The sequence below is a fragment of the Pleurodeles waltl genome, chromosome 5 (assembly GCF_031143425.1).
Source record: "Pleurodeles waltl isolate 20211129_DDA chromosome 5, aPleWal1.hap1.20221129, whole genome shotgun sequence".
NCBI lineage: Eukaryota > Metazoa > Chordata > Amphibia > Caudata > Salamandridae > Pleurodeles > Pleurodeles waltl.
This window is the reverse complement of record NC_090444.1, coordinates 1664844477-1664867915: the sequence shown is the minus strand read 5'-3', so window position 1 is coordinate 1664867915 and position 23439 is coordinate 1664844477. Positions and strand designations below refer to the sequence as shown.

The 23439-nt window shown below is 46.8% G+C and overlaps 1 protein-coding gene across 4 annotated transcripts in view; it reads left to right on the top strand.

Annotated features, from left to right (window-relative positions):
- The window catches only part of PUM2 (pumilio RNA binding family member 2), a 783590-nt gene that overhangs the window by 624181 nt on the left and 135970 nt on the right, over positions 1–23439 (top strand). For all 4 annotated transcript variants that reach the window (XM_069235995.1, XM_069235994.1, XM_069235993.1 and 1 more), the window contains exons 17-18: positions 2677–2814; positions 10802–10927. In XM_069235995.1, coding sequence (XP_069092096.1) covers positions 2677–2814; positions 10802–10927 — 264 coding nt within the window. The remainder of the gene's footprint in view (positions 1–2676; positions 2815–10801; positions 10928–23439) is intronic.

The window sequence follows — 23439 nt, the reverse complement described above, 5'->3', positions numbered from 1 at the left end:
CAAAACCATAGGTGGACCTAGGAAAAGGAACCGTCTATGGCATGTGCTGTAAAGACAAGATGCGACAGAAAAAAGCACAACCAGGGCACTCCAAGGTCAATAAAGTGTCCGAGTGAATCCAGTTGTTGTAGAATGTTTATTTCTCAAGAAAGTCTTGTTATAATGGTTCAAGAAATGTATAAATCCATAAATGTCACAAAAGAACAACAGCCAACACGTGTTTCGTCCTATTAGGACTTTTTCAAGGCCAGGTTGAAGAAAATGCCGTAAGGGGGTAAGGAATGTCGTCAAAACGGCGTAGATTCAAGTGCTTCTAATGACAGTACGGTGTAGTATAGTAATAGTCTGAAATTAGGTCCGTCCTACTTGAAGGAAAAGTAGAGATCCAATGTTACGAGGTAGCAGCAGCGCATGGTAACGCTTCCAGTCGGTGCAACACACGATAACGAGAAGCGTGTCCGCGTAATATAAACGCGCACTCAAACTAGAGAAGAGACTACAACTCGAGGTAAAGGCAGCGCATGGTAACGCTTCCAGTCGGTAATACCCGACTGGAAGCGTTACCATGCGCTGCCTTTATAATAATACCCGACTGGAAGCGTTACCATGCGCTGCCTTTACCTCGAGTTGTAGTCTCTTCTCTAGTTTGAGTGCGCGTTTATATTATGCGGACACGCTTCTCGTTATCGGGTGTTGCACCGACTGGAAGCGTTACCATGCGCTGCTGCTACCTCGTAACATTGGATCTCTACTTTTCCTTCAAGTAGGACGGACCTAATTTCAGACTATTACTATACTACACCGTACTGTCATTAGAAGCACTTGAATCTACGCCGTTTTGACGACATTCTTTACCCCCTTACGGCATTTTCTTCAACCTGGCCTTGAAAAAGTCCTAATAGGACGAAACACGTGTTGGCTGTTGTTCTTTTGTGACATTTATGGATTTATACATTTCTTGAACCATTATAACAAGACTTTCTTGCGAAATAAACATTCTACAACAACTGGATTCACGCGGACACTTTATTGACCTTGGAGTGCCCTGGTTGTGCTTTTTTCTGTCGCAACTTTTACAAAGTTGCCAGTCCATGGTCACACAAGAGGTCTGTCCCAGGCCCTTCTGGGACAATAAGCAAACGACTCCCAGGAAAGAAGACAATAGCATCCTGCACACGGGAGAGGTGCTACCTCTCCCGGGCAGGAAAAAGACAGCTTTCTAACAAGAAACCACCTATGAAGAGCAATTGAAGAACCTTCCCTATTGTTTAGGTAGACAAGCGAATCTCGGACAGGAGAATGAATATCAGTTGCTAAACGGGTTTTTCAGGGGCATGTAGCCTCCTCGGTAGCCACACCTCTGTATGCCAAGAGAGGTGTTCTAACATGTTGGAAGTGGGCCTAATTGGTGCATCGTGACATAGACAGATGCCACACTTCACATGAAGCGGTCATCAAGAGGGAGGGGACCTGATAGTCCATTTGCTACCAACCACCATGGCGACCAGCTCCAGTTCCGAGGACGAAGATCCAATGGGAGTTGGAGATCATCGAGGTGGCTTATCTTTGAAATGCTTCTTATGTTTTTGGTGCTTTCATTTCTTACCATAATGACAGTGACCTGGAGCAAACTCTGGAGCAACATCAACTGTGCATCTCATCTCTGGCCGAGCCCCTGAACAGCTTGACCTCATGCTCCTTGATGGCATCCAGATGCATTCCCCGGCAGCAGTCACAGCACCTGGAGTTATGGTCTGAGCTTAGGCACCAGATGCAGGTGGATTGGGGATCAGCTATGGGTGTCTCACCATCTCTACAGGGCTTCAATCCTGATCTCTTGGGAGGAGACATGGTACTGCAATTTCTGTAAGAAATCTCACAACTTTCAGAGCGAGCAAACTCTGGACCTGTGTCGGAGGTGTGGAAAAAAGGGAACTGACGAAGTTGAACTGGGGCGGGCCCTATGTGCCTTTGAAATTTCATCATCTAGTGTGACACCTAGGGGTTTTTTCTGTTGGCAAGGAATCTGCAGGTAGAGTATCCACCAGAAAAATCATTACCGCAGGTAAGTAATTTTTTTTTCTAGCCTTTAGATACAGTTTCACTTAGAAATGTAAAGAAACAAACAGGTATTACAGTTGTTCCAGCTCAGCCAGCCAAGGGAAACACTATTCTCGGATATTAACATCCAGAAAACCATGTTTGCACATGCTCCCCAGCATTCTCTCATAAACGTTTCAGATAGTCTTCATTTTAGTGCAGCTTTGAGAGTGGACGTGCATTAGCTGCAGAGCTGCTTTCGGCTGTACTCGCATACTTAAAAACAGTGTATTGGCAACATTTAACAAAAGAATTTGGCATGCTATTATTTTCCATATTTCTGTGCAGCCCTACATAGTTTAAGGTGCTGCTAATCTTTTAAAAACCCTTTTAAAAGATGTGTGGAGCTTCATGTCTTACATCATGTTGTTACGAGTTTCTACAAATATTCACTTAATTGTTTTAGGGTATTAGATTCAAGTGGTGGTGGGCAGATACCAAGGTGTCAGATGAATTTACATTTAGTAACATTTTGCACGGCCAGATGATTTGTTTTTAACAAATTGTTCTTCGTAATCTTTCTTTTTTCACATTTGAACATTTTGATTAATTACATTTGGATTTCATTTTTCATAGAGTGAAATGGTGAAAGAGCTCGATGGGCATGTCCTCAAATGCGTGAAAGATCAGAACGGGAACCATGTTGTTCAAAAATGCATTGAATGTGTCCAGCCACAGGCACTTCAGTTCATCATTGATGCTTTCCAAGGACAGGTACTGTCAATACTGAATACTGCACTCTATTACAGCTTATGTTCTTTTTATATTGTTTTTACACTGTACAACAACTGCATTTGGGCACTATCTGCTAATAATCACTTTTGTTTATTACAAAAGATTTTCTACGACCTTGCTTTTCTTAACTTTATAGCACTATATTACTGTCAATATTACTTCACTCAGTGGTGCTCCGCTTATTTTCTTTGGAAGAATGAGAGTATGAGGGTGTGCTGCAATTTGAAGTTTTGCGCTTTATCTTAGGCTTGCAGTGCCCAGTTCTATTTGGAATAAAACTGTGGTTTTCTGATAGAAACTTAAAGCCACAGATTTCTCACTTTTTGAATACTCCCTGGGCATCGAATTGGATCCAGGAACTTTTCAGCAGTACCTCTTTAGCTAGAGGGTGGTGGAGTGCGACTCTGCATTGATGCCATTCCACTCCAGAAATGGCATGCAGAGCCTGTATAGGTGCCACTCTGTGCGCTGATTAGTTTAAAGCCAGAGCTCTGTCTCGTCTGTCAAAGAGACTTCAATATTTTCACTTAAAAAAAAAAAAATCTACATGTGCAAAGGATATCACCCTCTTAAACGAAATGCTTCAAGCCCTACGAAGACTGTCGCAAACAAGTGTCTGACTGATCCCCTCATCAGGTATGCCAGTGGTGTCTGCGGTCCAGTCATGACTCCAAAGCCTGCAGTGACTTTGCGTCAATGAACCCGATGGACATCCGGGACCATGAGGCAAACCCTTACATCACCCAGTGTAAGAAGACTCTTGCTGAGGCCACTGTAAGTCGAGGTTCATGTTCAAGGTTCAGTCACTGTCCCATTCTCGTTCCAAAGGTCAGTCTTCGAATTCCAGACCGTCCAGTAAGCCCAAAAAGAAACCTCAGAAATCAAGCAGCACTCTGCCCCTTCTTTCCAATTGCACTTGCCTGAGCAGGTGCGAGGGTTGCACCATGTCTCCTGATCTTGCTGCTGTAATCGCCCGACTGCAGAGCCGATCTAGCAACTGGTCTCAGCACAACCAGAGTTTCTGGAGCTGTCTGCCACACCTCAACAAATCGAAGAGCTTGGCGCAGCCATGCTCCAGCTCTTTGGATCCTTGCTGACTCATTCCAACACGCCTTTGGGCCCCAAGGAGCCGAGAGACTTTCCATCTGGGGTACAGCCGGCGGATTGTCCGCTGGCACCAGTTAGACCGTCCGCCGGCACCAGTTGGACCATCCAAGCCTGTCGGGACGCTTCTGATTTCAACTGCTCCTTTGGTGCCACAGTCCATGCTGGTCCCTGGAATTTAGATGCTGCCAGCAGATCCATCAACGCTGATGAGAATCTACCCAAAGTCCTGTCCAACAGAGAGTCTGTGCTGGTTAGACCGAAGACGCAGCCGATGGCAGTTGAGGTGCCACTCCCTCCACTTGATCTGCTGCCTCCGCAAGGTAGACAACACACCATACACTCATTTTTTTTCAGCATGGGCTCAGGTAGTGATTACGACATGGATGATGAGTTCCTTCAACTCTTCCAAAGTTGTTAAGTGGTATGATGACTTTCAGGAGGCTAGTGGTCTCAATACCTCCCCTGAAACAGACGTTCTCTCACCCGTCTGGGCCAGCAGCCGAGGAATCCGCTTCCTGTGACGTAGTTATGCCTAGGGCAGCCAAAGTCCTTGACCTGAAGCTCTGCACCTTGGTGATAAAAACTAACATGGACAGAAGTTCTCCAGCTAAGGCAAACATCTTCTGGGCCCCTTTTACCATTCAATATGGCACTGCCAGTTACATTATTGGGGCGCTTGGGCCAAACTCTGGCCTTCTAGTCATTAGACAAGTTGTGATACTCCATCCTCCTGGCCTGGGCGACCCTGAGTACCTCTCGCAGCACACTTCGCTGGAAAGTTTAGTGGCGCAGGTCTACCCCCCATCACCTTTCCCACTGCTGATCTCAATATGGAAACTAAATGAGTGGAAACATTTAGTAAGCAAGTGGATTTTCTTCTATCAGCCTGAACGTCTCCTCTGTAAACATCAGCTGCCTCCTGGGACACTACACCCACGCCCTTTGGAACTCTCTGCCTTTCCAACCTGTACTTGCTCAGGCTATTGAAGAAGGTCGTGATGCAGCCAAGTTCTCCAGTCCATGTGACTTGGACACCATCAGTTAAATCTGATGAGTCATTGGTGCCAGTAATTTTATTTACTGCCATTAGTAGGGTTCTCAGATGATGTCCAGTCCTCTCTTATGGAAATGCCCTTTGCTGGGTGTAGGAAAGTGCCTCAAACCTCCCCCCCCCCCCCCCCCACAAAAACAAAACTCACCACCACCTCCCCCTTACACACACACACACATTTGTTTGTCTGGTTTCCGGAGCAATTTTGACTGAAAATGCACTGGATCCCTGCAACACAGGTCCCCAGTGCCAGATCTCTTTCCCTAAAACTGCACAGTTGTTTTTTCCCCAATTGGCAGGCCTTTAGCTACCACTATAAGTTCCTAGTAAATGGTACCTAGGGCATAGGGTGCTAAAGGAAGGTCCCTGAGGACTGCAGCACGAATTGTGCCACCCTCAAGGACCCCCTCACTAAGTGCACACAGTGCTGCTTTTGCAGACTGCGTGCCTTGATGCAGACCTAAAATGAAAACACGACATGGCTCCCACCCTGTATGCCCTTTCCCCTTACACAGCATGCAATATATGTAATTCACCCCACTGGCAGGCCTTCCTACCCTAAAGGCAGGGTGCATTATATTACATGTGAGAGCATATCTGCTTGAGCAGATATGCCCCTCCTATGTTTTTGTCAATTCTCAGACATTGTAAATGAACAATGAAGCCATTTTAAGTACATGTGCTGGACACTGGTCATTACGGGTTCCCCTACTACATGATGGCTTCACTGACCATATGGATGTTTGGTTTCTATTAATAAACCCTCACATAATCCAGTGATGGAATTATTAATACATGCAATCAGAGGGCACCTTAGGCATGCCCCCCGGAAAAACCTACCAATCCCCAGCATGGGCACTGACTGGTCAAAACCAGTACAGCCACCTTAGACCTCCTGGTAGGAAGCGGAATTCTAAGAAGGTAAAAAGGGAGTAGGTGTTAGTTCTTCAGTGTTTAGCGCAACTTATCTTGCAACCCTGTTAGTCATTTCCATTTGTGTAGTTTCTGATGGATACTTTTCAGCCACAGATGCCTCACCTTTTGAACATCTCCGGTCACCAGACTACATTCAGATATATTTTTTTTTTTTCTTCAAACAATCACTCCTGCATGCCAGCAGGCGGCACCATCGGACTACAGAGCAGCATTGCATCACCTCCTGTAGTGACAGCGTAGAACCACATATAGGTGCCACCTCTACTCACTGTTGTCAGTTCCTTCCTTTCTGCTCCCTGGATACTGAACTGTAACTGCGCCCTGGAACGCAGATCTGGAGCTCCTTTCCTGTTTGTTAGTTATATCGACCCAAAACAAAATTTTGACAGTGTACCAAGGCAAATATTTCCCCCCAAGACTGCAGGCTTTACATTGTGCTGCAATTACAGGTGGACAGATGCGATTCCACATCATCCCATTGTCTGCCTGTGCTGCCTAGGTTCCAATCATAGCTCCAATGTGTGTAATAAATGTTCCCTTGTGCACCTGAATGAGATCAAGGAGTGTCATGTGAAACTTAACGTCACAGATCACAATAATCCAAGTTTGCCCAGTGCAAGTGGTGTGGCTGCACCAGCGCAAAGACCTGTTATTCCTCTAAACCACTTAGTGAGTTTAAATGCAAATTGTGCAACAAGGGCAAAAAGTCCAAATGGAGTTCTTCCCCCTCTTGCCAATTATGTGCAGAGAAAAAGCTGAGTCACTCAGAATTGTAGCCATCAGTGCTTGTTCAAATCCTAACCCATTCCAAGGCTAGTCATGGCATGCTCTGAATGTCCCAGGTTGCTGTCTACCCTACAGCAAATAGAGACTTTTAAGAAGGTAGGCTGCTTATTTCAAGGCAAGATGTGCTCCAGTTTGATTGCTGCTGGATCCTCAGTTGTGTTTCTGCTGATGGGGCCTTCTCTGGCATCATCTGACCACATTCGGCCTCTTCCTTGGTCCTTTCAGTTGCCCATGAACGCCTTTGTTCTATCCTTCATGGGGAGTTCTGTGCATGTCTTATAACAGCACAACTGTCATGTGGTACTGCAGCATAAAGAACAGTATGTAATCTTGAACTTTGTGCCACAAAACATTGCACCTTTGGGAATGTCTGAGCCATTGTGCGATTTCCCTTGTAGGCAGCCATCTGGAAGAGCCACATAGCAAGTGGGGGTGACAAGCTGAGCCGGCAGCAACTGGCAGAAGATGAGTGGCGTTTCCACCCAAAGGTGTTTCAGGACATCTTTGCTCAGTAGGGAAGCATGATTTTCTGCAGGGTGGCGCAGGACTCCTGTACACCTTTCTGTCACTATCTCTCTTGCCCCAAGTTGCAAGGAACATGACAGACAGATTGGAACAGCTGTTTAGCTCTGGATCAAGCGAGGAGTAAGGTACCTCGACTTCTTGAGCCTCCTTATCTCTCCCCAAGTCTGCATACCTTTTCTGGAGGAACTCCTGTCTCAGCAACAGGGCAGGGGTCTACACGTTAATCTGCGCAATCTGCCCCTCTATACATGGCGATTGAATGTTGAAGACTGAGGGGTTTCGACTTTATGTGCTGACATTGTGGATGTGATTCTAGCAGCTAGGAGCCTTTTGACCAAATCTATCTATGTGGGACATTCGATCAAAATTGTGGTCTGGGAAGGGGATGGTCAATTTGATCTGCTACATGCTAGTTGTCTGCTGTTATCTTGTTTTGTCTCTAACCCAGCTTTGCAGTGGGCAAAGTTAAATTGGTAAGTCGTCTCTTTAGGCCTTTTTATGTTTACCTGATCAACCTCCTGTATTCAAGTCAGCAGCAGTGATGAAATTTCTAAATGGACTGATGTACATATGTCCTCCAACACCTTTCATTCTGGTTCAGTCGATCCTTGTTACTGTCTTTCCTTATGGGTATGCTTTTCGATCACATGCAAAGCTGTCAAACTGCTTAAGGTCAAGGTGTTTTTTCTTATCGCAGTTTCTTCTTCGTGGTGTGTAAGTGAGCTGCAGTTCGCCAGACCCTCAAGAACAGGTACTGACTGTAGGAAAATGGCTCTTTGTTTCAGTTACACCCCCCCACCCCCAGCCCCCCCCCCCCCCCCCCCAATTTTTTGCCTGATATTGATGCTGACTTGACTGAGAAGTGTGCTGGGACACTGCTCACTAGGCCCCAGCATCAGTGTTCTTTCACTAAAAACTTACTATTTTTCCCACAATTGGAATACCCCTGGCACCCTGATAAGTCCCTTGTAAAAAGTACCAGTGGTACCAAGGGCTCTGTGACCAGGGAAGGTCCCTAAGGGCTGCAGCATGTGTGTGCCATCCTAAGGGAGCCCTCATCTAACACATGCACACTGCCATTGCAGATTGTGTGTGTTGGTGAGGAGAAAAAGGCAAATCGACATGGCATCCCCCTCAGGATGCCATGCACACAAAATACTGCCTGTGGCATAAGTAAGTTACTCTCTAGCAGGCCTTAGAGTCCTATGGCAGGGTGCACTATACCACAGGTGGGGGCATAGCTGCATGAGCAATATACCCCTACAGTGTCTAAGTCCATTCTTAGACATTTTAAGTACAGTGTGGCAATATTAAGTATATGGTCTGGAAGTTTGTCAAAGCAAACTCCACAGTTCCATAATGGCTACACTGAATACTGGGAAGTTTGGTATCAAACTTCTGAGAATAATAAACCCACTGATGCCAGTGTTGGATTTATTTAAAAATGCACACGGCGGGCATCTTAGAGATACCCAATGCTTCAGTGCAGGACTGACTGTTCTGTGCCAGCCTGCCACTGAGAGACTGGTTTCTGACCTCCTGCAGTGAGAGCCTTTGTGCTCTCTGGGGTCAGAAACAAAGCCTGCACTGGGTGGGGGTGCTTCACACCTCCCCCCTGCAGGAACTGTAACATCTAGTAGTAAGCTCAAAGGCTCAGGCTTCGTATTACAATGCCCCAGGTCACTCCAGCTAGTGAAGATGCCTACCCCCAGCCCCGGTCACAGCCCCCATTTTCGGCAGCATGTCCGGGGAGATAATGAGGGGAAAAAGGAGGAGTCACCCCCTCAGCAAGGTCCACCCTTAAGGTGACCAGAGTTGAAGTGACCCGCTCCTTGGAAAATCCTCCATCTTGTTTTTGAGGACTTAGCCTAATAGGGATAGGGATGTGCTCCCCTCCCCAAGGGGAGGGAGCACAAGGAGGGTGTAACCACCCTCAAGGACAGTAGCCATTGTCTACTGCCCTTTGACCCTAGCACACCCTTAAATTCAGTATTTAGGGGCGACCCTGAACTCGGGATTTCAGATTCCTGACGACCTCAAGAAAGAAGGACTGAGCTGAAAACCCTGCAGAGAAGAGAAGGAGACAACAACTGACTCGACCCCGGCCCTACCCGCCATCTCCTACTTCAAAAAGCTGCAACGCATCCTGAAGGAACAGTGACCTCTGAAAAGCATCCATGGTACTGCCTGCATCACCCGGGACCAGAAACTCCTGTGGACAGCGGACCTGTCCAAAAAGAAGATCAAGAAACCAACTTTTAAGGGACATCCACCTCACTCCAGAAGCGTGAGCCCAGCGACTCTGTACCTGACGCCCCTGACCCGTGTCCAGAGAAACCAACTATACAGAGAGAACCCCCAAGCGACTCCGACGATGTGTCCACCCTGGGCTGACCTCTCTGCACCTCCATGACGACGCCTGTAGAGGGAATCCTGAGGACCTCCCTGACCACGACTGCCCAGGACAAAGATATCAGACACCTAGAGAAGCACTGCATCCGCAGCCCCCAGGCCCGAGGAAACTGACCACTGGTGTAGCAAGGACCAGCAGACGGCCCTCATCCTTGTCCCGTCGGTGGCTTGTCTGAGAGGCCTCCCTGTGCCCTGCCTACAGCGCCTAAGTTACCCCTGGGTCCCTCCATAGAGTTATATTGAGAACCCGACGCCCTGTTTGCACACTGCACCCGGCCGCCCCCGTGCCACTGAGGGTGTGGTTTATGTGCCTACTTGGGGCCCCTCCAGTACTCCTCTAAACCCCCCTTGTCTGCCCTCCGACAACGCAGGTACTTATCTGCAAGCAGAGCAGAAACGGAGCACCCCCTGTCTCCATAGGGGCCCATGTTATTTTGTCTCCTGCTTGACCTCTGCACCTGACCGGCCCTGTGTTACTGGTGCTGGGTGTTTGGGTTTACCTGGAACTTTCAACGGTGGGCTACCTATGCCCCGTAGACGGAACCGTAAATGTGGTACTTACCTCAGAAACTGTACTGTACTTACCTCCTCCAGGAACTGTTGGAAATTGCAGTGTCCACTTTTAAAATAGCTTTTTGCAATTTTAAAGAAAACTGTGTACAATATTGATTCTATTCAGAGTCCTAAGTATTACTATGCAAAGTACCTTTCATTTTATGTTCTTACCTGCTAAATGAATCTTGTGGTTGTAGAAATAAGTTAACAAAATAATATTTTCCTATATAAAAACCTATTGGCCTGGAGTTAAGTCATTGAGTGTGTGTTTTCACTTATTGCTTGTGTGTATAACAAATGCTTAACACTTCCCTCTGATAAGCCTAACTGCTCGACCACAGTACTACAAATAGAGCATTAGTATTATCTATTATTGCCTCTGTCAAGCCTCTTCGGGAACCCCTGGACTCTGTGCACACTATCTCATTTTGAAATAGTATATACAGAGCCATCTTCCTACACTGACTACTTATTTTGGTCTATTAGGTCACTTGGTTGTAAAATTTCGAATGTAGTGTTTAGCACAAATAGAATCAATGCTTTATTTTCTCTGGATACCTCTTTGCAAAAGTTTAAGTATTTTCTTTCTTTAAGGTATATGTTCTTTCAACTCATCCCTATGGCTGTAGAGTTATACAGCGCATTTTGGAGCATTGCACTGCTGAACAGACACTGCCTGTTCTGGAAGAATTACATCAGCACACAGAACAACTTGTCCAGGTATTGTTTTATTTTCTGTCCTCCTGTTTCTACTCAGTATGAAAAATAGAAATATCCATTAATAAAAATGTTCTGTGCAGGATCGTATGTGAAACCAGCAGTAAGCAAGTGATTTTCTTATGGGTATTTATTACTAATGTGTGCCTACTCCCTTATTGAGTATTTTGTATGTTCTTGTTGTTATTAAAGTGTGTTGATTCAAAACCATTATCTATTATACAAGAACTGACCCTTTCTTTAAAACTCTGGCCCTCTTCCTACAGCATGGTTTTTACTGATAAATTTAGATAGGACCATTAGTTGATCAGAGCTAGCCGTTTAAAAAAATAATTTGGGGAAGTAGCCTAAAAAGGGGCTTCCTCCCTGAGCCAATTATAGACCCCAGGGAGCCATCTGTGTAGGAAAGTTCCTCTTTCTGGCATGGTTACCCACACTTTTTGCCTGTTGTCAGTGTGCTTAGACTGCTTTCACTGGGATCCTGCGCACCAGGACCCTAGTGATTGTGCGCTCTCCTCTAAATTTGGTTGTCTAGGTACTTTTTACACCTCACAATTGGCCTACTGGTGTACCCCTACTAGTCCCTAGTATATCGTACTTGGGTACCCTGAGCATTGGTACACCAGCGGTCCCCCATGGACTGCAGCATGTATTATGCCACCCATGGAGCCCGCCCATGCAAACTGTGTCTGCAGGCCTGCCATTTGCAGCCTGCGTGAAAAGGTGCATCCACCCTTTCACTGCTAGTCACTGTCCGTCACACCTATGGTAGGCCCTTCCAGCCCTAAGGGCAGGATACAGATCCCTGTGTATAGGCACCGCTGCAGGAGTAGAGGAGCCCCTACGAACTCCAGTTCCAATTCCCTCGACTTCCTAAGTGCAAGGAAGCCATTTGAGCAATGTGCTGGCCAGAGATAACTACCTATGGTCCAGCTACATAATGGTAACTCTGAACCTAGGCATGTTTGGCATCAAACATGTTGGAATCATACCCCAATACTGATGCCAGTATTGGTGGCATGATTCCATGTACTGTCGGGGCTCCTTAAAGGACCCCCACAGCATTGCTTCTACCAGTCCTTCAGGGTCTGTGAGCAGCACACACTGCTGGAGCCCCTCAACAGGATTCTGCCCTCCTGCCGCTTGACCAGTTCAAGCAGGGTAAGGCAGCACACAATTTCCTGGGGAGACGGGTGCAACCTCCTCTCGCTTGGAAATAGGTATTACAAGGCTGGGGTGGTGTGGACTCCCCATTCTACCAGTTTGCTTTGAAGTGCACATTTGCTGCCCTCCTTGCATAATCTGGTTTGCACCAGTCCAGGGACTCCCGGTCCCTGCTCTGGTGCAAAACTGCACAAAGGAAAGGGGAGTGACCACTCTCCTGTCCATCGCCACCCAGGGGGGGTGCCCAGAACTCCTCCAGGTGGCCACTTGATTCTGCCATCTTGAAAACAAGATGTGCAGAGGCCCCTGGGAGCATCTGACTGGTCAGGTTGGGCAGATGTCAGTGACCCCCTTTGATAGCTGGTCACCTTGTAAAGTGACCAAGCCCCTTTTTGGGCTATTTAGGGACTTTTTGTGGGTGGGTCCCCAGATTTGGAGTGCAGGACTCCTCTGCAAGAACCTCTTCTGCTCCTGGCCACCAGGACTGCTGCTGGACTTCACAGGAACCGAACAAGACTGCAACACCTAGGTCACCTCTCCTTGCAACATGGTTTCTGCGGCTCCTGTCGGCACCTTGCAACATTTCCATTGTTGTGCATCCTCTGGGGTCGGCAAGAATGCAGCTGCACCAAAGAAGGAATCTCCTGTGGAGTGCAGGAGTCACTCTCCTGCATCTGAAGGCACCTAAGGCAATTATGTCCGGCTGGTTGGATCTGCTGTCCTCTGGACCTGCGAAGATTCTCGAAAACCAGTGGTGGTTCTGAGGGGTCCTCTGGGTCTTCTCTGCTTTCTCTCCAACTTGGGAGACGGTGAGTCCTTGCCTTTTCCTCCAAGACAGAACTCCTGTGCACTGTGACTTTTGCAGCAGCCAAGGCTTGTTGACTCCTGCCCTGAGGGATCTTCAGGCTTCAAGTCGCCCCGGCCCTTAGTACTCTCCCTCTGCAAAGACAGTCTCCTCTCTAATGCTTCATAAATGTGGGACTCCTCTTGAGGTGTGCTACCTGGGCCTCACTGCAACTTACTGTGCCTGCTGCCAGTGGGTTGCTCACTGGGGCTCCAGCTGCTTCTGCTGACTCTCCTGTCTTCTCATGGTCAGCCCAAACTTCCCTCCAAGGGTCAAGTCCCCAGGACCTTGCTGGTCCTCTTCAGCTCTGCAAATCTCCAACAGCTCCTCTTGCATTTGCTTGTGCTTGTTAGTGGTCCTCCTGACCACTGGCCTGTCGGCAGTCCAGTGACAGTCTAGGGACAGCTCGTAGCTGACTTCAGGGACTCCTCTGCAGCTCCTGGACTCCGAAGCTGGACTTCATCCACCACCATTGATTCCGATCTTCACCCACAGAAGGGTGGGCATTGCCTCCGGCCCCACCTGGACACTCCTGCATGGACTGTACTCTGTTCCCTTCTTTTGCAGGTTCTCTTCTTCCAGAACCCACCTTTGGGTTCCACTGGCATGTTCCTGCTTTTGCAATATTCCATTTACGAGTCCCCATGTCAGCCTATGGGATGACCATGTAACTTACCTCTGCTCTCCTGGTCACTGGGGTTCTTCTAAATACTTACCTTACCTCTTGGAGTTCCACTCTCTCCCAGCCCTTGGCTAACTACTCCATATTCTATGGTGGGGGCCCATTCTCGCATTCCACTTTTTTAGTATATTATTTGCCTCCCGACCAGCCCCCCCCTGGCCCCCCCTAATGCCCCCCAACCCCCTTTTTAGGGCCCTTGCTATTTTTTACTGATTTCTAATACTTACCTTGGTATATCTTGTGTGTCCTTAAAGGGGATTTGCCTGTAGTAATCTAGTTTGGTGTTCCTGTAATGAAGTACCTATATTTTTGCAACTCTGTGGGGTTGCTTTCATGTGTGATAAGTTACTGTATGACTACTGTGGTATTGAAAGAGCTTCACACTCCTCCTAGATAATTCTTGGCTGCTCACCACAGCTACCACTAGAGAGACATGCCTATCTAGACACTTAACACTATCTAATAAGGGTTGCCTAGAACCATTAGAGGTGCAGCGGTGGAATAAGACACTTGCAATTGTTTTACCTCTCTATCACCAGTGACTTTCCACAGGAAAGGTCAATACTAGTCTTTAGAACACATAACAATTGGTAGTAGGTATTTCTAGACCTCTATTTTAGGCAAGTTGGGGGCCTAGCATAGCCCTTTCTCTAAATGCTTAGAAAGTGTAGACCCTTAGAGTAAATAGGTGCACTCACTACTCTGTGACATGCCTTCAGCTGAGGACACAACTCAGGCCCAGAAGCCAAGTATGAGGGCCTTGCCTTTTAGGAGTTTAGGGAGTTATATGCCTTTAGGAAGCTAAAGACAGGAAGAAATCCTAACATAACTGGACTTCTGGGGTTGCTCATTCAGTCTGATCTCCAACATTCAGAGGGCCAAGAAGAGCAGGAAGTAGAGACTGACCCTGCAGTGTTAAATAGAATAGACTTAGATCCTACTGGGGAGGGTCAGTAAGAATCTGGGGAACACCACAGTCCTGTTGGGAGCACTCATGGTATTGAGAAGAGGGGACACACAAGTAGGCCCACCTTTTCTCCCAGGGGGTTGGTGCAAAGGGTCCCCAGGAGGAGGGATAGATCCTCCTCATCTGTCCCCAACCATGTCTCAGCAGTGTCTGGTCCCACTAACCACTCCAGCTCAAGGGGTGGGAATCCCTAGATAGGGAATTTAGTAAACTGATACTAGAAGAGGCCCCAATGAGGATGCAGCAGGAGCAGTTAGCCCTAGATAGGAAGGCCTTGACAGTGAAGGCGCAGAATTTGGGATTGATACCCTGTGGTGGCAGTAACAGCTTTAGAGAGACCAGAGTCGGGGAGGACTCCTATGACTCCAGTAATCTCAGAAAAATAGTCCCACCTTACAAGGCTGGGGACAACATCCACAAGTGGCTCACTGCATTGGAGAGGGATTGTAGAGTACAAAAAGTCCCTCAAAGGCAGTGGGCAGCCATCTTGTGGTTTTCCTTTACTGACAAGGTTTGGGACAAACTCCTCACTGTCAGGAAGGAAGATGCAGACAGTTATCATTAACTTAAGGATGCCCTCATTGAGGGGTTTGGGTTAACCACAGAAGAGTATAGGATAAAATTCTGGGAAACCAGAAAGGAGTGCTCCCAGGATTAGGTAGATTTTGTGGACAGCTCTGTCAAGGCCCTTGAAGGCTGGTTACATGGCAGTAATGTGCATGATTATCAGAGCTTGTACAATCTTCTTATGAGAGAGCACATTCTTAATAATAGTATGTTCGATGGCATATGTTGCTGCAGATACACATGTTTGGCACAGTCCGCTGCCTGGTGTTGGGCTCGGAGTATTACAAGTTGTTTTTCTTCGAAGAAGTCTTTTTTGGTCACGGGACCGAAGGACTCCTCCCTCTTCGGCTCCATTGCGCATGGGCGTCGACTCCATCTTAGATTGTTTTTTTCCGCTGTCGGGTTCGGACGTATTCCTTTTCGCTCCGTGTTTCGGTTCGGAAAGTTAGTCAGAATCTCGGAAGAAAGCGTCGGTATTGTTCCGTTCGGTATCGGGATAGTTAGGTACATCGACACCGATCATCGGAAGACTTTGGGGTAGCTTCGATTCCCCCATCGGGGCCTGGTCGGCCCGACCGCGTGCGACATCGAAGCCGATGGAACGGACCCCGTTCCGTTTCTGCCCAAAATGTCACAGTAAGTATCCTTATACAGATCAGCACTTGGTCTGTAACTTGTGCTTGTCCCCCGAGCACAAGGAGGATACCTGTGAGGCCTGTCGAGCCTTCCGGTCCAGAAAAACACTCCGGGACCGAAGAGCCAGGCGTCTACAAATGGCGTCCACGCCGACAAAACAACGTTTCGACGACGAAGAGGAAACATTCTCGGTTCCGGAATCAGAATCCGGAGACTCCGACGTCGAACAACAGCAACAAACTGTGAGTAAGACGTCGAAAAGTAAAACCATCGACAAAACGAAAGCCCAGGGGACGCCACTGCCAACAGGCCATGGCTCGACCCATAAAACAGGCGACCCGTCGAAGGCGCCGAAAAAGGGCACGCCCATAGCGAAGACACCCGACTCCGGTCGAGGGACCGCCATGGAGCAACCTCGGAGCCGAGAAAGCGGCTCCGAGAGACAAAAACAAGATACCGGCACCGAAAAACATCGGCACCGAGAATCCATGCCGAAAGGAACAAAAATTCTGTCGGTGCCGAAACCGAAAAAAGATTCTCTCTCGGCGCCGAAAAATACCACACCTTCATCCTACTCAGAGGAACAAGGAATAAGTGGCCAGATGCACAGATTTGGACAAGAGCTCCAAAGTGTAGAATCAGACTACACACAAAAGAGACTGTACATCCAGCAAGACACAGGGAAGATATCAACCCTTCCCCCAATAATGAGGAAAAGAAGGATCAGTCTCCTCAAGGATGACGCACAACCACAAGCCAAAGTGGTCAAAAAAGTCACGCCTCCGCCCTCTCCACTACAACAGGCATCGCCGGCACAAACACCGCCACAAATGCACTCACCAGCGCAAACTACCATAAGTCAACATGATCAGGATCAAGACGCTTGGGACCTATACGACACCCCAGTGCCGGACAATGATCCAGATTCATACCCCACAAAGCCGTCACCGCCAGAGGACAGTACCTCATACTCACAACTGGTGGCTAGGGCTGCAGAATTCCACAATGTCCAACTGCATTCAGATCCTATAGAGGATGATTTTTTATTTAACACCCTCTCGGCTACACATAGCCAATATCAATGTCTCCCAATGCTACCGGGGATGTTACGGCACGCAAAACAAATTTTTGAAGAGCCCGTAAAATCAAGAGCCATCACCCCAAGGGTGGATAAAAAATACAAACCACCACCCACAGATCCAGTGTTTATTACTTCGCAGTTACCACCTGACTCCGTAGTAGTAGGGGCAGCTCGCAAAAGAGCAAATTCCCATACATCTGGTGACGCCCCACCTCCGGACAAAGAAAGCAGAAAATTTGATGCGGCAGGAAAAAGAGTAGCATCACAGGCAGCCAACCAGTGGCGCATCGCAAATTCTCAAGCGCTGCTGGCCAGATATGACCGCGCTCACTGGGATGAGATGCAACTTCTCGTAGACCATCTTCCCCAAGAATACCAAAAAAGGGCGCAGCAAATAGTTGAAGAGGGACAAACGATCTCAAACAATCAAATCCGCTCTTCACTGGACGCAGCCGATACTGCAGCGAGAACAGTCAACACTGCTGTCACCATAAGGAGACACGCTTGGCTCCGCACTTCAGGCTTCAAACCTGAAATCCAGCAGGCTGTCCTTAATATGCCCTTCAACGAAAAACAACTTTTTGGTCCTGAAGTGGATACAGCCATTGAAAAACTTAAAAAGGACACAGACACGGCCAAGGCCATGGGCGCACTCTACTCCCCGCAGAGCAGAGGCTCTTTCAGAAAAACTCCATTTAGAGGGGGGTTTCGTGGCCAACCCACAGACACCACCAGCCAACAAACAAGAACCACACCATATCAGGGTTCCTTCCAAAGGGGAGGTTTCAGGGGATATAGGGGGGGTCAATTCCCAAGGAGTAGGGGAAGATTCCAGACTCCAAAAACACCTCCACCTAAACAGTGACTTTCAAGTCACGCAACCCCTTCACTCAACACCAGTGGGGGGAAGACTAAGCCAATTCTACCAATCTTGGCAACAGATTACAACAGACAATTGGGTATTAGCAATAATCCAACATGGCTATTGCATAGAATTCCACAACTTCCCACCAAACATCCCTCCCAAAACACGCAAAATGTCACCACAACATTTAGAACTTTTAGGACTAGAAGTTCAAGCACTACTGCAAAAGGATGCAATAGAGTTAGTACCAGTACAACAAAAAAACACAGGAGTTTACTCCCTGTACTTTCTAATTCCAAAAAAAGACAAAACATTAAGACCAATATTAGATCTCAGGACACTAAATACCTACATCATATCGGACCATTTTCACATGGTCACACTACAAGACATCATTCCACTGCTCAAACAGCAAGATTACATGACCACATTAGACCTAAAGGATGCGTACTTTCATATACCAATACACCCTTCTCACAGAAAGTACCTACGGTTCGTATTCAAAGGAATACATTACCAATTCAAGGTGTTGCCATTCGGAATAACAACTGCACCAAGAGTGTTCACAAAATGTCTAGCAGTAGTAGCAGCACACATCAGGAGACAACAGATACATGTGTTCCCTTACCTAGACGATTGGCTAATCAAGACCAACACAGTAAAAAAATGCGCAAACGACACCACATTTGTCATACAAACCCTTCACAAACTGGGGTTTTCCATCAACTATACAAAATCACACCTAGAACCGTGTCAGACACAACAATATCTAGGAGCAACCATCAACACATCAAAAGGAATTGCCACTCCAAGTCCACAAAGAGTGCAGGCATTCCACAAGGTAATAAGTGCTATGTTTCCAAACCAAAAGATACAAGCAAAATTTGTGCTAAAACTTCTAGGCATGATGTCATCATGCATAGCCATTGTCCCAAACGCAAGACTACACATGCGACCCTTACAACAGTGTCTAGCATCACAATGGTCACAGGCACAGGGTCAACTTCAAGATCTGGTGTTGGTAGACCGCGAAACATACCTCTCGCTTCTATGGTGGAACAGCAAAAATGTAATCAAAGGGCGGACATTTCAGGACCCAGTGCCTCAATACGTTATAACAGATGCTTCCATGACAGGGTGGGGAGCACACCTCAATCACCACAGCATTCAAGGACAATGGGATATACACGAAACAAAATTTCATATCAATTACCTAGAACTGTTAGCAGTATTTCTAGCGTTAAAAGCCTTCCAACCCATAATAACACACAAATACATTCTTGTCAAAACAGACAACATGACAACAATGTATTATTTAAACAAACAAGGAGGAACACACTCAACACAATTGTGCCTCCTAACACAAAAAATTTGGCAGTGGGCGATTCACAACAACATTCGCCTAATAGCACAATTTATTCCAGGAATACAAAACCAACTAGCAGACAACCTTTCGCGAGACCACCAACAAGTCCACGAATGGGAAATTCACCCCCAAGTTCTGAACAAGTACTTTCAAATTTGGGGAACACCCCAGATAGATTTGTTCGCAACAAAAGAAAACTCAAAATGCCAAAACTTCGCATCCAGGTACCCACACCGCAAATCACAAGGCAATGCTCTATGGATGAGTTGGTCAGGGATATTTGCGTACGCTTTTCCCCCTCTCCTTCCATATCTAGTAAACAAGTTGAGTCAAAACCAACTCAAACTCATACTAATAGCACCCACATGGGCAAGACAACCTTGGTATACAACTCTACTAGACCTTTCACTAGTACCGCATGTCAAACTACCCAACAGGCCAGATCTGTTAACACAACACAAACAACAGATCAGGCATCCAAACCCAGCATCATTGAATCTGGCAATTTGGCTCCTGAAATCCTAGAATTCGGACACTTAGACCTCACACAAGAATGCATGGAGGTCATAAAACAAGCTAGAAAACCTTCCACTAGACACTGCTATGCATCTAAGTGGAAAAGATTTGTTTACTACTGCCATGCCAATCAAATACAACCATTACATGCCTCTACTAAAGACATAGTAGGATACTTACTACATTTGCAAAAAGCAAATCTCGCTTTTTCATCTATAAAAATACACCTCGCAGCAATATCTGCTTACCTACAAACTACTCATTCATCGTCTCTATTTAGAATACCAGTTATTAAAGCATTTATGGAAGGGCTAAAAAGAATTATACCACCAAGAACACCACCAGTTCCTTCATGGAATCTTAACATCGTCTTAACAAGACTCATGGGTCCACCTTTCGAACCCATGCATTCCTGTGAAATGCAATATCTAACCTGGAAGGTCGCATTTCTCATTGCAATCACATCCCTCAGAAGAGTAAGTGAAATACAGGCATTTACCATACAAGAACCATTTATTCAAATACACAACAATAAAATAGTTCTAAGAACAAATCCAAAATTTCTGCCAAAGGTAATCTCACCATTCCATTTAAATCAAACAGTAGAATTGCCAGTGTTCTTCCCACAACCAAATTCTGTGGCTGAAAGGGCACTACATACATTAGACATCAAAAGAGCACTAATGTATTACATTGACAGAACAAAGCTAATCAGGAAAACAAAACAACTGTTCATAGCTTTTCAAAAACCACACATAGGAAATCCAATCTCTAAACAAGGCATTGCTAGATGGATAGTCAGATGTATTCAAACATGCTATCTTAAAGCCAAAAGAGAATTGCCTATTACACCAAAGGCACACTCAACCAGAAAGAAAGGTGCTACAATGGCCTTTCTAGGAAACATTCCTATGAGCGAAATATGTAAGGCTGCAACCTGGTCTATGCCTCATACGTTTACTAAACACTACTGTGTAGACGTACTAAATGCACAACAAGCTACAGTGGGCCAAGCTGTACTAAGAACATTATTCCAAACTACTTCAACTCCTACAGGCTAAACCACCGCTTTTAGGGGAGGTAACTGCTTTATAGTCTATGCCAAACATGTGTATCTGCAGCAACATATGCCATCGAACTGAAAATGTCACTTACCCAGTGTACATCTGTTCGTGGCATTAGTCGCTGCAGATTCACATGTACCCTCCCACCTCCCCGGGAAGCCTGTAGCCATTTAGAAGTAGATCATAAATCTTAAACATCTGTACATTTGTAAATAATTATTATAAACTCTTAACGTACATACATATTCACTCCATTGCATGGGCACTATTTATACCAAACAACTCCATCCTCACCCTCTGCGGGGAAAACAATCTAAGATGGAGTCGACGCCCATGCGCAATGGAGCCGAAGAGGGAGGAGTCCTTCGGTCCCGTGACCAAAAAAGACTTCTTCGAAGAAAAACAACTTGTAATACTCCGAGCCCAACACCAGGCAGCGGACTGTGCCAAACATGTGAATCTGCAGCGACTAATGCCACGAACAGATGTACACTGGGTAAGTGACATTTTCATTCTGACAAACTGCATCAGCATCTGGTGGACTCAGATCTGACCACTCCCCAGGATTTAGATAAGATGGCAGACAAATGGGTCCGCAGAAAAGTGGGTAGAAAAACTCACACTGGGGGTGACCAGAAGATGAAGGGTTCTTCCAAGACTCAGAACAAAGGTGGTGACAAATTTAAACACAAGAGTCTTCATCAGGCCCACAAAACTCCTCCGGGGGGTGAGTCTAAATCCCCTTCCTCTGCATCCTCCCACTAGAAAGCTTGGTGCTATATCTGTAGTCAAAAAGGCCACAGGGCAGGCGACAGCACTTGTCCTAGAAAGAGCACTAAGCCTGCTACTACCACTTCTACCCCTAGTGCCCCCTTAGCAATAGCACTGGTAGTAGTAGTCAGTCCAAGGGTGTAGCTGGGTTCACCTTGGGAACTGCAGAGGGCTCTGAGTTAGTCAGGGAGATCTGACGGTGGCATTGATCTTGCCATCTTAGCTGCTTGTCCCCTTAATATGGGTAAGTACAGGCAGCATCCCCTTACCAATGGGGTTGAGGCTGAGGCCTACAGAGACACCGGTGCCAGTGTCACAATGGTGACTGAAAAACTAGTGTCCCCTAAACAACACCTACTTGGTCACACTTACCAAGTTATTGACGCTCACAACAACGCACAGTGCCACGCCATGGCTGTTGTTGACTGTTGTTAAACTTAGCTGGGGAAGATAACTGGCCCAAAGAACGTTGTAGTGTCCTCTGACCTGCCTGTAGAGTGTTTACTGAGCAATGATTTGGAGACTTCACCCTGGGTTAAAGAGGAGTTGGAAGCCTGTGCAGCAATGCTGGGCATCCCTGGGCATATATGTGCACTGATAACAGAACAGGCCAAGAGACGGAGAGCAAGGAGCACTTGAGCCTGGAAAAATGGCTCAGGAGATTCCCAAAAAGAAAGGCAGGAAGGGTAAGAAATTCCCCCTTGTCCAGGCATCAAGTGAGAATCCCACTCCTCGGGGAAAGGAATCTGCCCCTTGTGTGGAAACTACAACAGAAGAACTTAAAGCTGATATAACTGAGCTCTTAGGTGCCTGAGGACTCACCAGGTAGGAAGCTAGCCTGGGACAGAAGTCCTGTCCTTCTCTGAAAAGCCTGAGACAGCAAGCTGCTGCTCAGGAAGCAGAGAATATCAGTGGGACCCTTAAGGTCTACTGGAACAATGGCCTCCTTTATTCTGAGGGACCCCCAAACCTGGTGCAACCAGGAGGCTGGTCATTCCTCAAACGTTTAGGGAGTTCTTATTAACCATGGCACACTGTATTCCCCTTGCAGGCCATTTGGTGCAAAGCATGACGTGGGACAGACTTGTCGCTTACTTTCATTGGCCTCATATGTCTGAGGACACAAAGGAGTTTTGTTGCTCTTGTGTTACCTGTCAAGTCAGTGGCAAGACAGCTGGTAACCCAAAGAGCCCCCCCTGCTTCCACTACCAGTGGTTGGGGTACCCTTTGAAAGGGTGGGGATAGACCTTGTTGGTCCCTTAGACCCTCCCATTGCATCTGGAAACAAATGTATGCTGGTGGTAGTGGATCATGCCATCAGGTACCCAGAAGCAATTCCCCTTGGGACCACTACAGGCCCTGCAGTGGCCAAGGCCCTCCTAGGAATTTTCTCCAGGGTGGGTTTTCCTAAGGAAGTGGTGTCAGACAGAGGTACAAACTTCATGTCTGCATACCTGAAAGCTATGCAGAAGGAGTGTGGTGTAACATATAAATTCACCACCCCTTACCATCCACAAACAAATAGTTTAGTTGAAAGATTCAACTGAACCTTAAAAGGTATGATCATGAGACTGAAAAACTCAGGAGGAGATGGGATGTCCTATTTCCTTGCCTCCTCTTCCCCTACAGGAAAGTTCCACAGAAGGGAGTGGGCTATAGTCCATTTTAGCTTCTGTTTGGACACCCAATTAAGGGTCCACTTGCTCTTGTAATAGAGGGCTGGAAGCAACCTCTCAGCCCCCCCCCCCCCCCCAAGCAAGACCTAGCAGATTGTGTACTAGGCCTAAGATCTAGAATGGCAGAGTGTAGGAAGTTGGCTCTGTATGTGCTATTTCAAAGTAAGGAATAGCATGCACAGAGTCCAAGGGTTCCCCTTAGAGGTAAAATAGTGGTAAAAATAGATAATACTAATGCTCTATTTTGTGGTAGTGTGGTCGAGCAGTAGGCTTACCCAAGGAGTAGTGTTAAGCATTTGTTGTACATACACATAGA